Source organism: Nerophis ophidion, linkage group LG07, assembly GCF_033978795.1.
Source record: "Nerophis ophidion isolate RoL-2023_Sa linkage group LG07, RoL_Noph_v1.0, whole genome shotgun sequence".
Classification (NCBI taxonomy): domain Eukaryota; kingdom Metazoa; phylum Chordata; class Actinopteri; order Syngnathiformes; family Syngnathidae; genus Nerophis; species Nerophis ophidion.
Window position 1 is genome coordinate 5,002,922 of NC_084617.1, and position 14,469 is coordinate 5,017,390.

General features: G+C 39.6%; 1 protein-coding gene across 3 annotated transcripts in view; it reads right to left on the reverse strand.

Moving 5' to 3' along the window:
- col5a3a (collagen, type V, alpha 3a) overlaps window positions 1-14,469 on the reverse strand; it is a 266,668-nt gene that overhangs the window by 130,856 nt on the left and 121,343 nt on the right. For all 3 annotated transcript variants that reach the window (XM_061905224.1, XM_061905223.1, XM_061905225.1), the window contains 8 exons: window positions 14,039-14,101; window positions 8,997-9,071; window positions 8,803-8,886; window positions 6,317-6,373; window positions 6,172-6,225; window positions 5,993-6,046; window positions 5,868-5,921; window positions 1,415-1,468 (listed from right to left, as the gene is read on the reverse strand). In XM_061905224.1, the coding sequence (XP_061761208.1) occupies window positions 1,415-1,468; window positions 5,868-5,921; window positions 5,993-6,046; window positions 6,172-6,225; window positions 6,317-6,373; window positions 8,803-8,886; window positions 8,997-9,071; window positions 14,039-14,101 (495 nt within the window). The remainder of the gene's footprint in view (window positions 1-1,414; window positions 1,469-5,867; window positions 5,922-5,992; window positions 6,047-6,171; window positions 6,226-6,316; window positions 6,374-8,802; window positions 8,887-8,996; window positions 9,072-14,038; window positions 14,102-14,469) is intronic.

Below are 14,469 nucleotides of genomic sequence, written 5' to 3' on the forward strand. Positions count from 1 at the left end.
ATCAGACGGGGACGCGGCAGTGCTGACGGCGAGACACAGCCGGCAGATGATTAGATTTCACAGGTGGTACGTGTCAATCTAATCATCTGTCGTCTTTACCAGTAAGCGGCCGGGAGCAGGGGGGGGAAGAGAGGATACGGACGTGACTGAAAAGTCACGTTGTGCAGGAGAAAGACTTTGATCAAACCTATTAAAAACTGCACGTTTGGCTCCAGTGCTGTGTCTGCAGTGGAGATGCTAAGAGGCAACTTCCACAGAACCCAACTATGGACTGGACTCTCTCACTATTATGTTAGATTCACTATGGACTGGACTCTCACACTATTATGTTAGATCCACTACGGACTGGACTCTCTCACTATTATGTTAGATTCACTATGGACTGGACTCTCACACTATTATGTTAGATCCACTACGGACTGGACTCTCACTATTATGTTAGATCCACTATGGGCTGGACTCTCACACTGTTATGTTAGATCCACTATGGACTGGACTCTCACACTATTATGTTAGATCCACTATAGACTCAACTCTCAAACTTATGTTAGATCCACTATGGACTGGACTCTCACACTATTATGTTAGATCCACTATGGACTGGACTCTCACACTATTATGTTAGATCCACTATAGACTCAACTCTCAAACTTATGTTGGATCCACTATGGACTGGACTCTCTCACTATTATGTTAGATCCACTATGGACTGGACTCTCACACTGTTATGTTAGATCCACTATGGACTGGACTGTCACACTATTATGTTAGATCCACTATAGACTCAACTCTCAAACGTATGTTAGATCCACTATGGACTGGACTCTCCCACTATTATGTTAGATCCACTATGGACTGGACTCTCACTATTATGTTAGATCTACTATGGACTGGACTCCCACACTATTATGTTAGATCCACTATGGACTGGACTCTCACACTATTATGTTAGATCCACTATGGACTGGACTCTCACTATTATGTTAGATCCACTATGGACTGGACTCTCACACTATTATGTTAGATCCACTATAGACTCAACTCTCAAACTTATGTTAGATCCACTATGGACTGGACTCTCGCACTATTATGTTAGATCCACTATGGACTGGACTCTCAAACTTATGTTAGATCCACTATGGACTGGACTCTCACACTATTATGTTAGATCCACTATAGACTCAACTCTCAAACTTATGTTAGATCCACTATGGACTGGACTCTCTCACTATTATGTTAGATCCACTATGGACTGGACTCTCACACTATTATGTCAGATCCACTATTCCAGGATTTTTCTCAGTCCTCTCTGTGGCACGGCCGCCACTCCGTTTAAAGTGTTTCACCACAAACGGAAGCAGATGCTACATGATGCATTGGAGGTGTGGACTGTGCGGCAATTACTGGAACCCACCTTATGTCCTTGGATGCCCGGCAGTCCTGGCAGGCCGTCGAAACCTCGGTCACCCTGCGAAGTAACACAGAAAAACGTGCATGGGTATGGGTATAAGTTTTTGACACCGCGACCGCTGAAGCTGCACACCGCTTGGCCTGCCGGTACCTGTCCACTGCCTCCGGAGTCCTATGAGCCTAAAGGATTACCGTCACCGCCGGTTTCCACCAACGGGTTCTAGGATTACCGTCCCCACCAGTGTCCACCAACGGGTTCTAGGATTACCGTCCCCACCAGTGTCCACCAACGGGTTCTAGGATTACCCTCACCGCCGGTGTCCACCAACGGGTTCTAGGATTACCGTCCCCACCAGTGTCCACCAACGGGTTCTAGGATTACCCTCACCGCCGGTGTCCACCAACGGGTTCTAGGATTACCGTCACCGCCAGTGTCCACCAACGGGTTCTAGGATTACCCTCACCACCGGTGTCCACCAACGGGTTCTAGGATTACCCTCACCGCCAGTGTCCACCAACGGGTTCTAGGATTACCGTCACCACCAGTGTCCACCAACGGGTTCTGGGATTACCCTCACCGCCGGTGTACACCAACGGGTTCTAGGATTACCGTCACCACCGGTGTCCACCAACAGGTTCTAGGATTACCGTCACCGCCAGTGTCCACCAACGGGTTCTAGGATTACAGTCACCGCCGGTGTTCACCAACGGGTTCTAGGATTACCCTCACCGCCGGTGTCCACCAACGGGTTTTAGGATTACCGTCACTGCCGGTGTCCACCAACGGGTTCTAGGATTACCGTCACCGCCGGTGTCCACCAACGGGTTCTAGGATTACCGTCACCGCCGGTGTCCACCAACGGGTTCTAGGATTACCGTCACTGCCGGTGTCCACCAACGGGTCTAGGATTACCCTCACCGCCAGTGTCCACCAACGGGTTCTAGGATTACCCTCACCGCCGGTGTCCACCAACGGGTTCTAGGATTACCGTCCCCACCAGTGTCCACCAACGGATTCTAGGATTACCCTCACCACCGGTGTCCACCAACGGGTTCTAGGATTACCCTCACCGCCGGTGTCCACCAACGGGTTCTAGGATTACCATCACCGCCAGTGTCCACCAACAGGTTCTAGGATTACCGTCACCGCCGGTGTCCACCAACGGGTTCTAGGATTACCGTCACCACCAGTGTCCACCAACGGGTTCTAGGATTACCGTCACCGCCGGTGTCCACCAACGGGTTCTAGGATTACCGTCACCGCCGGTGTCCACCAACGGGTTCTAGGATTACCGTCACCACCAGTGTCCACCAACGGGTTCTAGGATTACCGTCACCGCCGGTGTCCACCAACGGGTTCTAGGATTACCATCACCACCAGTGTCCACCAACGGGTTCTAGGATTACCGTCACCGCCGGTGTCCACCAACGGGTTCTAGGATTACCGTCACCGCCAGTGTCCACCAACGGGTTCTAGGATTACCGTCACCACCAGTGTCCACCAACGGGTTCTAGGATTACCGTCACTGCCGGTGTCCACCAACGGGTTCTAGGATTACCGTCACCGCCGGTGTCCACCAACGGGTTCTAGGATTACCGCACCGCCGGTGTCCACCAACGGGTTCTAGGATTACCGTCACGCCCAGTGTCCACCAACGGGTTCTAGGATTACCGTCACCGCCGGTGTCCACCGACGGGTTCTAGGATTACCGTCACCGCCGGTGTCCACCAACGGGTTCTAGGATTACCGCCACCGCCAGTGTCCACCAACTGGTTCTAGGACAGGCACCAACTACCTTGCGGCCACAGCTCCAATCAGCCGCCTCGACATTAGAGGTGCGGAACATGGTCCACAACTACAAAGTCAATCATGGAACTGCGGCCTAGGGTGTCCTGGTGCCAAGTGCACATATGGACACCCTGGTGTTTGTTATGGACAGTCTGTGAGGAGCAAAAAAGTCCAATAACAAAACACCACTCGGGTTCAGATCCGGGCTGCCATTCTTCCCAACCACACCTCTCCAGGTTTTACTGTCGTTGCCAACATGAGCGTTGAAGTCCAGCAGTAGTAATATTCAGTGTTTTATTGTTCATGGGTAATATTGTAAATCCCATTTAAAAGAGGGGCTATGTTCATATGTTGTTAATATTCAGTGTTTTATTGTTCATAGTTAATATTGTAAATGGCACGTAAAAAAGAGGGGCAATGTTCATATGTTGTTAATATTCAGTGTTTTATTGTTCAATGTAAATCCCACGTAAAAGAGGGGCAATGTTTATATGGTGTTAATATTCAGTGTTTTATTGTTCATAGGTAATATTGTAAATCCCACGTAAAACAGGGTCAATGTTCATATGTTGTTAATATTCAGTGTTTTGTTGTTCATAGTTAATATTGTAAATCCCATGTAAAAGAGGGGCGATGTTCATAAATTGTAAATATAAAGTGTTTTATTGTTCATAGTTAATATTGTAAATCGCACGTAAAAAAGAGGGGCGATGTTCATATGTTGTTAATATTCAGTGTTTTATTGTTCATAGTTAATATTGTAAATCCATGTAAAAGAAGGGCGATGTTCATATGTTGTTAATATTCAATGTTTTATTGTTCATAGTTAATATTGTAAATCCCACGTAAAAGAGGGGCGATGTTCATAAATTGTAAATATTCAGTGTTTTATTGTTCATAGTTAATATTGTAAATCCCATGTAAAAGAGGGGCGATGTTCATAAATTGTAAATATTCAGTGTTTTATTGTTCATAGTTAATATTGTAAATCCCACGTAAAAGAGGGGCGATGTTCATAAATTGTAAATATTCAGTGTTTTATTGTTCATAGTTAATATTGTAAATCCCATGTAAAAGAGCTATGTTCATATGTTAATAGTCAGTGTTTTATTGTTCATAGTTAATATTGTAAATCCCACGTAAAAGAGGGGCGATGTTTATATGTTAATAGTCAGTGTTTTATTGTTCATGGTTAATATTGTAAATCCCAAGTAAAAGAGGGGCGATGTTCATAAATTGTAAATATTCAGTGTTTTATTTTTCATAGATAATCTTGTAAATCCCACATAAAGGAGGAGGAATGTTCGAATGTTGTCAATATTCAGCGTTTTATTGTCCATGGTTAATATTTCAAATCCCACTTAAGAGAGGGGCGATGTTCATATGTTGTTAATATTCAGTGTTTTATTGTTCATAGTTAATATTGTAAATCCCATGTAAAAAAAGAGGGGCGATTTTCATATGTTGTTAATATTCAGTGTTTTATAGTTCATAGTTAATATTGTAAATCCCACACAAAAGAGGAGCAATGTTCGAATGTTGTCAATATTCAGTGTTTTATTGTTTGTAGTTAATATTGTAAATCCCATGAAAAACAGGGGCGATGTTCATATGTTGTTAATATTCAGTGTTTTATTGTTCATAGTTAATATTGTAAATATTACATAAAAAATAGGGGGGATGTTCATATGTTTTTAATACTCAGTGTTTTATTGTTCATAGTTAATATTGTAAATGCCACGTAAAAGTGGGGCGATGTTCATATGTTGTTAATATTCAGTGTTTTATTGTTCATAGTTAATATTGTAAATCCATGTAAAAGAGGGGCGATGTTCATATGTTGTTAATATTCAGTGTTTTATTGTTCATAGTTAGTATTGTAAATTCCATGTAAAAAAGTGGGGAGATGTTCATATGTTGTTAATATTCAGTGTTTTATTTTTCATAGTTAATATTGTAAATATTACATAAAAAATAGGGGGGATGTTCATATGTTTTTAATACTCAGTGTTTTATTGTTCATAGTTAATATTGTAAATGCCACGTAAAAGTGGGGCGATGTTCATATGTTGTTAATATTCAGTGTTTTATTGTTCATTGTTAATATTGTAAATCCCACGTAAAAAAGAGGGGCAATGTTTATTTGGTGTTAATATTCATTGTTTCATTGTTCATAGTTAATATTGTAAAACCCAAGTAAAAGAGCGGCGATGTTCATATGTTGTTAATATTCAGTGTTTTATTGTTTACAGTTAATGTTGTAAATCCCATGTAAAAGAGGGGCGATGTTCATAAATTGTAAATATTCAGTGTTTTATTGTTCATCGTTAATATTGTAAATCCCACATAAAGGAGGAGGAATGTTCGAATGTTGTTAATATTTAGAGTTTTATTGTTCATAGTTAACATTGTAAATCCCACTTTCTTTATTTTCATGTACATTTTGGGTGTCCCGTTCAGTAAAAAACTGTACAATACCATTCCGTTTTTTTTGAGGTGGTCTGTCATAACTTTTTAGAACTCGGACATTGTGACTTTTGGTATTAGTGTTCCAGGACAAAAAAGGGATTTTCACAGCTAAATGTGTGTATATATCATTCATACACACATGTGGCCCTCAAGTCGAAATATTTGCCCAGCTCTGAGTTGGACCCTATAGTTTGCTCACCTTCGTGCCGGTTTCACCTGGAATTCCCCGTCCGCCATCATTTCCAGCACGCCCCTATAACACCAAGCAAAGCATTCCACTCAGGACTGCACCAGATTAGGGTTTTGATGGGGACTGGTACTCACCCTCTTCCCTGGCTTTCCATTACTCCCTTGGGTTCCCGGCAACCCTTGAGGTCCCTGTATTCAAAAAGACAAACAAGGCAAATGGAGCAAAAAATAAACTAAATAATGCAAGAGGATGAAGGGAAATCGATACGGTGACAAGGACAGAGAGAAGCTTGCAAGGATGTAAACATTCTTACCGGAGGGCCGGGGTCTCCTATGTCTCCTTTGTGGCCGGCGGGGCCAGGAGCGCCCTGAAGAGTAAACGTTATTGACAAGTGGCGCTAAAAGTTGGCAGGAATCCTTCTTCCAAAAATGGTGAAGGTGAGAAGAAGTGTGGCTTACCAGCGGGCCTGATCTCCCCGTGAGACCCACGGGACCTGGGGGTCCCTTCATGGACAGCTGGAGGACAAGTACAGTGTGAATTGAAGTGACTTTCTCCTGAACTGTACTAGACTTCAAAAGTGGCCCTTAAATGACACCAGAATGGCGGTTTTGCCGTACAGTAGATCCTCAAAAACAGCAATGCATTCCTGTCAGAGGATCTTGCACCGATGTTTTTCCTGTAGCTTCTTAAAGAGGAACTGCACTTTTTAAAACATAGTTTACTTATCGTTTACAATCATTATTAGAGATTAGGATTTTAATGATGATTAAAAAAAACGAGAGTCACCGTTGTGGCCTTGAAAGCCCTCTGAAACAACTTCACAACCCTCCAACGTTTTATATACACACCGCAAATATATATACATATATATATATATACAGTATATATATATATATATATATATATATTATAAATGATGACAGACGTGAACAAAAACATGTATTGTCTATGAGTTATGATGTAAAGGAGAGGTGGTTGTATTGTATAATAAGTATGTGTCAATAAAAGGGCATTTGAGGACTTTTTAAAAAAATTTGATTAGATGCTATAGTATGACTTTATTGTTATAATTTTATTGCATGAAGGGAATACGCGATAAAAAATGGATGGATGGATGGATGGATTTTTAACAACAAAAGTATGTATTGTCCATGTGTTATGATGTAAAGGAGAGGTGGTTGTATTGTATATTAAGTATGTGTCAATGAAAGGGCATTTTATGACTTTTCTTAATTTGATTACATGCTATAGTATAATTTTTTTGTTATATTTTTATTGCATGATTTTTAGCGACAAGAGCTTGTATTGTCTATGAGTTATGATGTAAAGGAGAGGTGGTTGTATTTGTATATCAAATGTGTGCCAATAAAAGGGCATTTTAGAACTTTTATAAATAAATGGGTTGTACTTGTATAGCGCTTTTCTACCTTCAAGGTACTCAAAGCGCTTTGACACTACTTCCACATTTACCCATTCACACACACATTCACACACTGATGGAGGGAGCTGCCATGCAAGGCGCCAACCAGCACCCATCAGGAGCAAGGGTGAAGTGTCTTGCTCAGGACACAACGGACGTGACGAGGTTGGTACTAGGGGGGATTTGAACCAGGGACCCTCGGGTTGCGCACGGCCACTCCCCCACTGCGCAACGCCGTCCCTTTTCTTAATTTGATTACAGGCTATAGTATAATTTTTATGTTATAATTTTATTGCATGATTTTTAGCGACAAGAGCATGTATTGTCTATGAGTTATGATGTAAAGGAGAGGTGGTTGTATTTGTATATCAAATGTGTGCCAATAAAAGGGCATTTTAGAACTTTTCTTAATTTGATTACATGCTACAATATAATTTTTATGTTATAATTTCATTGCATGATTTTTAGCGACAAGAGCATGTATTGTCTATGAGTTATGATGTAAAGGAGAGGTGGTTGTATTGTATATAAAGTATGTCTCAATGAAAGGGCATTTTAGGACTTTTCTTAATTTGATTACATGCTACAGTATAATTTTATTGTTATGATTTTATTGCACGAAGGGAATAAGCAGTAGAACATGGATGGATTTTTATCGGCAAGAGCATGTATTGTCCATGTATTGACTTTTCTTAATTTGATTTCATGCTATAGCATGATTTTATTGTTATAATTTAATTGCATGAAGGTAATAAACGGTAGGAAATGGATGGATGGATGGATTTTTAACGGCAAGAGCATGTATTGTCCATGTGTTATGATGTAAAGGAGAGGTGGTTGTTTCGTATAATAAGTATGTGTCAATGAAAGGGCATTTTATGACTTTTCTTAATTTGATTGCAAGCTATAGTTTATTTTATTGTCATAATTTTATTGCATGATTTTTAACGACAAGAGCATGTATTGTCCATGTGTTATGATGTAAAGGAGAGGTGTTTGTATTGTATAATAAATATTTGTCAATGAAAGAGCATTTTATGACTTTTCTTAATTTGATTACAAGCTATAGTATAATTTTTTTGTTATATTTTTATTGTATATTTTTTATCGGCAAAGTCATGTATTGTCCATGTTTTGTGATGTAAAGGAGGGGTGGTTGTATTGTATATCAAGGGCATTTTATGACTTTTCTTTTTCTTTGATTACATCTATAGTATAATTTTATTGTTATAATTTTATTGAATGATTTTTAGTGGCAAGAGCATGTATTGTCTATGAGTTATGATGTAAAGGAGAGGTGATTTGTATTGTATAATAAAAATGTGTTAATTAAAGGCAATTTTGTGACTTTTCTTAATTTGATTACATGCTATAGTATGATTTTATTGCATGATTTTGGCATTTCTTTCATTTAAGTAGCCAGGGACTGCAGATGGAAATGAGCTATTTAGCTGTCAAATAGGCAGTATTCCTGCGACTATTTAGAAGCCCAGAAAAAGCCTTGTTCTAGAACTTGATAAGTACCTGGGCTTGCTGTAAGATGGCTTGTGCTTGGGCCTCCTGGGGGGACACCACTGGCCCCTTTTGGGAATGACCTCCATACTGGAACTGAGGGCAAGAATCAAGCAGAGTAGTGGATGAAACTTGGTCAAACAGCTCCCCCTTGTGGCCACCCTGTGGAAACTGTGTCATGTGTGCAGGACTGGGTCAGGTCTTACTGGGAGCATCAGCAAGGTCCCCGGTGGACCCGGAACACCATCAACCCCGGGGAGACCAGGGCGTCCCGTTGGACCCTTAAAACACAAGAATAGGACGAGCGTGATGCATGTTTTCATTTTTAAATCTAATTAAACATCAGTCATGTGTGCTAATCTGATTAAAATGTCTTTTTTTTTGTATTAATCCAATAGATTAAGGGATTCATTTGGGGAAATGTTTGCACAGTGATTTCATTAAAAGATTGCCGTCCGATTTGATCTCAAGAAGTGATCTTAGTTGTGGTCACTCCTAGTCCTGTGTTGTGCACAGTGAGCAAGCACAGCCAGCACAAAAAAAGGAGGTCAAGTGTGTGTGTGTGTGTGTGTGTGTGTGTGTGTTCTTGTATTTCCAGCCTTCTTGAGACATCAACAAGGAAAAGTACCATCCATATGAGGACAGGTGAACAAGATGGGACCAAAATCATGGTCACAATACAGGAAAACCATCTAATAGAGAGCCAAAAACTAGATTCCGTGAACATTGCTCCAAAGTCAGGATTTTTTCATGTTGATTTAATGTCTCAAGAAGGTGAAAAATACAAGAATGTGTGTGTACTTGTATTTCTACACTTCTTGAGACATCAACAAGGAAAAGTACCTTCCATATGAGGACAGGTGAACAAGATGGGACCAAAATCATGGTCACAATACAGGAAAACCATCTAATAAAGAGCCAAAAACTAGATTCCGTGAACATTGCTCCAAAGTCAGGATTTTTTCATGTTGATTTAATGTCTCAAGAAGGTGAAAAATACAAGAATGTCTGTGTACTTGTATTTCTACACTTCTTGAGACATCAACAAGGAAAAGTACCGTCCATATGAGGACAGGTGAACAAGATGGGACCAAAATCATGGTCACAATACAGGAAAACCATCTAATAAAGAGCTAAAAACTAGATTCCGTGAACATTGCTCCAAAGTCAGGATTTATTTATGTTGATTTAATGTCTCAAGAAGGTGAAAAATACAAGAATGTGTGTGTACTTGTATTTCTACACTTCTTGAGACATCAACAAGGAAAAGTACCTTCCATAGGAGGACCGTTGAACAAGTTAGGAGCAAAATCATGGTCCCAATACAGGAAAAACCATTGCATCTAATAGAGAGCTAAAAACTAGAGTCCGTGAACATTGCTCCAAAGTCAGGATTTTTTTTATGTTGATTTAATGTCTCAAGAAGGTGAAAAATACAAGAATGTGTGTGTACTTGTATTTCTACACTTCTTGAGACATCAACAAGGAAAAGTACCTTCCATATGAGGACAGGTGAACAAGATGGGACCAAAATCATGGTCACAATACAGGAAAACCATCTAATAAAGAGCCAAAAACTAGATTCCGTGAACATTGCTCCAAAGTCAGGATTTTTTCATGTTGATTTAATGTCTCAAGAAGGTGAAAAATACAAGAATGTGTGTGTACTTGTATTTCTACACTTCTTGAGACATCAAAAAGGAAAAGTACCTTCCATAGGGGGACCGTTGAACAAGTTAGGAGCGAAATCATGGTCCCAATACAGGAAAAACCATTGCATCTAATACAGAGCCAAATACCAGAGTCCGTGAACATTGGTCCAAAGTCAGGATTTTTTTATGTTGATTTAATGTCTCAAGAAGGTGAAAAATACAAGAATGTGTGTGTACTTGTATTTCTACACTTCTTGAGACATCAACAAGGAAATGTACATTCCATAGGAGGACCGGTGAACAAGTTAGAAGCGAAATCATGGTCCCAATACAGGAAAAACCATTGCATCTAAAAGAGAGCCAAAAACTAGAGTCCGTGAACATTGTTCCAAAGTCAGGATTTTTTTATGTTGATTTAATGTCTCAAGAAGGTGAAAAATACAAGAATGTGTGTGTACTTGTATTTCTACACTTCTTGAGACATCAACAAGGAAAAGTACCTTCCATATGAGAACAGGTGAACAAGATGGGACCAAAATCATGGTCACAATACAGGAAAACCATCTAATAAAGAGCCAAAAACTAGATTCCGTGAACATTGCTCCAAAGTCAGGATTTTTTCATGTTGATTTAATGTCTCAAGAAGGTGAAAAATACAAGAATGTCTGTGTACTTGTATTTCTACACTTCTTGAGACATCAACAAGGAAAAGTACCTTCCATATGAGGACAGGTGAAAAAGATGGGACCAAAATCATGGTCACAATACAGGAAAACCATCTAATAAAGAGCCAAAAACTAGATTCCGTGAACATTGCTCCAAAGTCAGGATTTTTTCATGTTGATTTAATGTCTCAAGAAGGTGAAAAATATAAGAATGTGTGTGTACTTGTATTTCTACACTTCTTGAGACATCAACAAGGAAAAGTACCTTCCATAGGGGGACCGTTAAACAAGTTAGGAGCAAAATCATGGTCACAATACAGGAAAAACCATTGCATCTAATAGAGAGCCAAATCCTAGAGTCTGTGAACATTGCTCCAAAGTCAGGTTTTTTTTTATGTTGATTTAATGTCTCAAGAAGGTGAAAAATACAAGAATGTGTGTGTACTTGTATTTCTACCCTTCTTGAGACATCAACAAGGAAAAGTACCTTCCATAAGGGGACCGTTGAACAAGTTAGGAGCGAAATCATGGTCACAATACAGGAAAAACCATTGCATCTAATAGAGAGCCAAATACCAGAGTCCGTGAACATTGCTCCAAAGTCAGGATTTTTTTTATGTTGATTTAATGTCTCAAGAAGATGAAAAATACAAGAATGTGTGTGTACTTGTATTTCGACACTTCTTGAGACATCAACAAGGAAAAGTACCTTCCATATGAGGACCGGTGAACAAGTTAGAAGCGAAATCATGATCCCAATACAGGAAAAACCATTGCATCTAATAGAGAACCAAATATGGACCAAATGAACATTGGTCCAAAGTCAGGATTTTTTTGTTGATTTAATGTCTATACAAAAGTAAACATTGACAGGTGCAAAGGCAGCAATATATGATAAAACAAGCTAAAGAAGGACTTCCCTATTCAGCCCCGAAAAAAACCCCGGCACGTGAACAGCTGATTTTACCACTTCCGGTGCTGACGTAAGACATGAGTGGGTGGTCCCAAAAAGGAGGGATTTTTCAAATTGACTGCGTGTCGGTTTTAAAAGTGCTCCCCCTCTGGCCAACATTTGTAATAACAAGTGTGTGTAAGAAACTGAAATGCGTCCACTTTAGCCAAATTTAATCAAAACAATTGGAATTACATAAGTTTGTATATAGAGACATACTGTAATAAACTGAAGTAAATAATGAAGATTTAAAAAACTATTCAAAACAAAAAAATAAAGCTTACCTTTTTTTAAATTTGCATAGTATGTATATATTATTAATGTTGTAAATACAAATCTTTATATATCTAGAAAGGTTGGTCCTAAAGAGGTAAGCATTTTTTCCAGCGGTATCAAGAAGGTAACAAATACAAGAATGGTTGAGTGTGTGTGTGTGTGTGTGCGTGTGTGTGTGTGTGTGTGTGTGTGCGTGCGTGCGTGCGTGTGTGTTCTTGTATTTATGGTCAACATATGAAATAACAAGTGGGTGTAAAAATGTAAAAATTTGAAGTGTTCCCCTCTGGTCAACATATGAAATAACAAGTGTGTGTAAAAATTTGAAGTGCTCCCCCTCTGAGCAACATATGAAATAACAAGTGTGTGTAAAAATTTGAAGTCCTCCCCCTCTGGCCAATATATGAAATAACAAGTGTTTGTAAGGAATTGAAATACCCCCCCCCCCCCCCTTTGGCCAAAATTAATGAAAAATAAATAAATAAGTAAATATGTATATAGAGAAATACTGTAAAAACTTGAGGTAAATAATGACGATTAAAAAACAATTACAAACATAAAATAACAAAAAAACACAAACAAATAAAAGTTTACCAAGAAGGTAACAAATACAAGAATGTGTTTGCGTGTGTGTGTGCGTGTGTGCGTGCGTGCGCGCACGTGTGTGTTCTTGTATTTCTGGTCAACATATGAAATAACAAGTAGGTGTAAAAATTTGAAGTGCTTCCCCTCTGGTCAACATATGAAATAACAAGTGTGTGTAACAATTGGAAGTGCTCCCCCTCTGGTCAACATATGAAATAAAAAGTGTGTGTAAAAATTTGAACTGCTTCCCCTCTGGCCAACATATGAAATAACAAGTGTGTGTAAGGAATTGAAATACCCCCCTTTGGCCAAAACTTAATGAAAAATAAATAAATAAATAAATATGTATATAGAGACATACAGTAATAACTTGAGGTAAATAATGACGATTAAAAAACTATTACAAACAAAAAATAACTAAAAAACACAAAAGTTTACCAAGAAGGTAACAAATACAAGAATGTGTGTGTGTGGGTGTGTGTGAGTGTGTGTGTGTGTGTGTGTGTGTGTGTGTGTGTGTGTGTGTGTGTGTGTGTGTGTGTGTGTGTGTGTGTGTGTGTGCGCTTGTGTTCTTGTATTTCTGTTCAACATATGAAATAACAAGTGGGTGTAAAAATTTGAAATGTTCCCCCTCTGGTCAACATAAGAAATAACAAGTGTGTGTAAAAATTGGAAGTGCTCCCCCTCTGATCAACATATGAAGTAACAAGTGGGTGTAAAAATTTGAAGTGCCCCCCCTCTGGCCAACATATGAAATAACAAGTGTGTGTAAGGAATTGAAATACCCCCGCTTTGGCCAAAATTAATGGGAAAAAAAAGGATATTGAAACATTCAGTAATAAATTGAAGTAAATGACGAAGATTAAAAACCAATTACAAACAAAAAAATTAAAAAAGACCCTAAATACACGTCTTTATATATCTAGAAAGGCTGGTAATATACAGGGAGGCATTTCTCGGAGGTCTCAAGAAGGTAGCAAATACAAGCATGTGTGTGTGTGTGTGTGTGTGTGTGTCCTCAGTCCAGCCAGTTGAACTCTGGTGAACTGCACCCATGTAATCCTCGTAAAGTATTTTAATCGGAGGTCCGAGAAGAGCCGGCAGCCAAATGCTCCACTCACCACTTCACCAGGGTCTCCAAAGGGTCCCGGGGGGCCGACAGGTCCGGCCGGACCAGGAAGTCCCTGAAAAGTCCAACAGCATGTTTCCGGTCAGACTTTATTCATCTTTGAAACGCAAATAATGATAACAATATCTCCTCAAATAGTGGCTTTTGCTCTACAGTTCAAACAATAATTATGAGTAATAATAAGTTTTGTTGTTGATTTAAGGCTCTCTATCCCAGGGTTGTACGTTATACCGGTACTAGTATAGTATTGCGGTACTAATGAATCCAAAACCGTTCTATACTCTGTTTGAAAAGTACCGGGTCGTGACATTGCTGGTTTTACAAGCAGAGGAGCATGTTCGGCAGCACACAATCACAGAGTACTTACAAGCAGACACAGTGTGTAGACAGAAAAGGGAGAACGGACACATTTTGGCCTAAAAA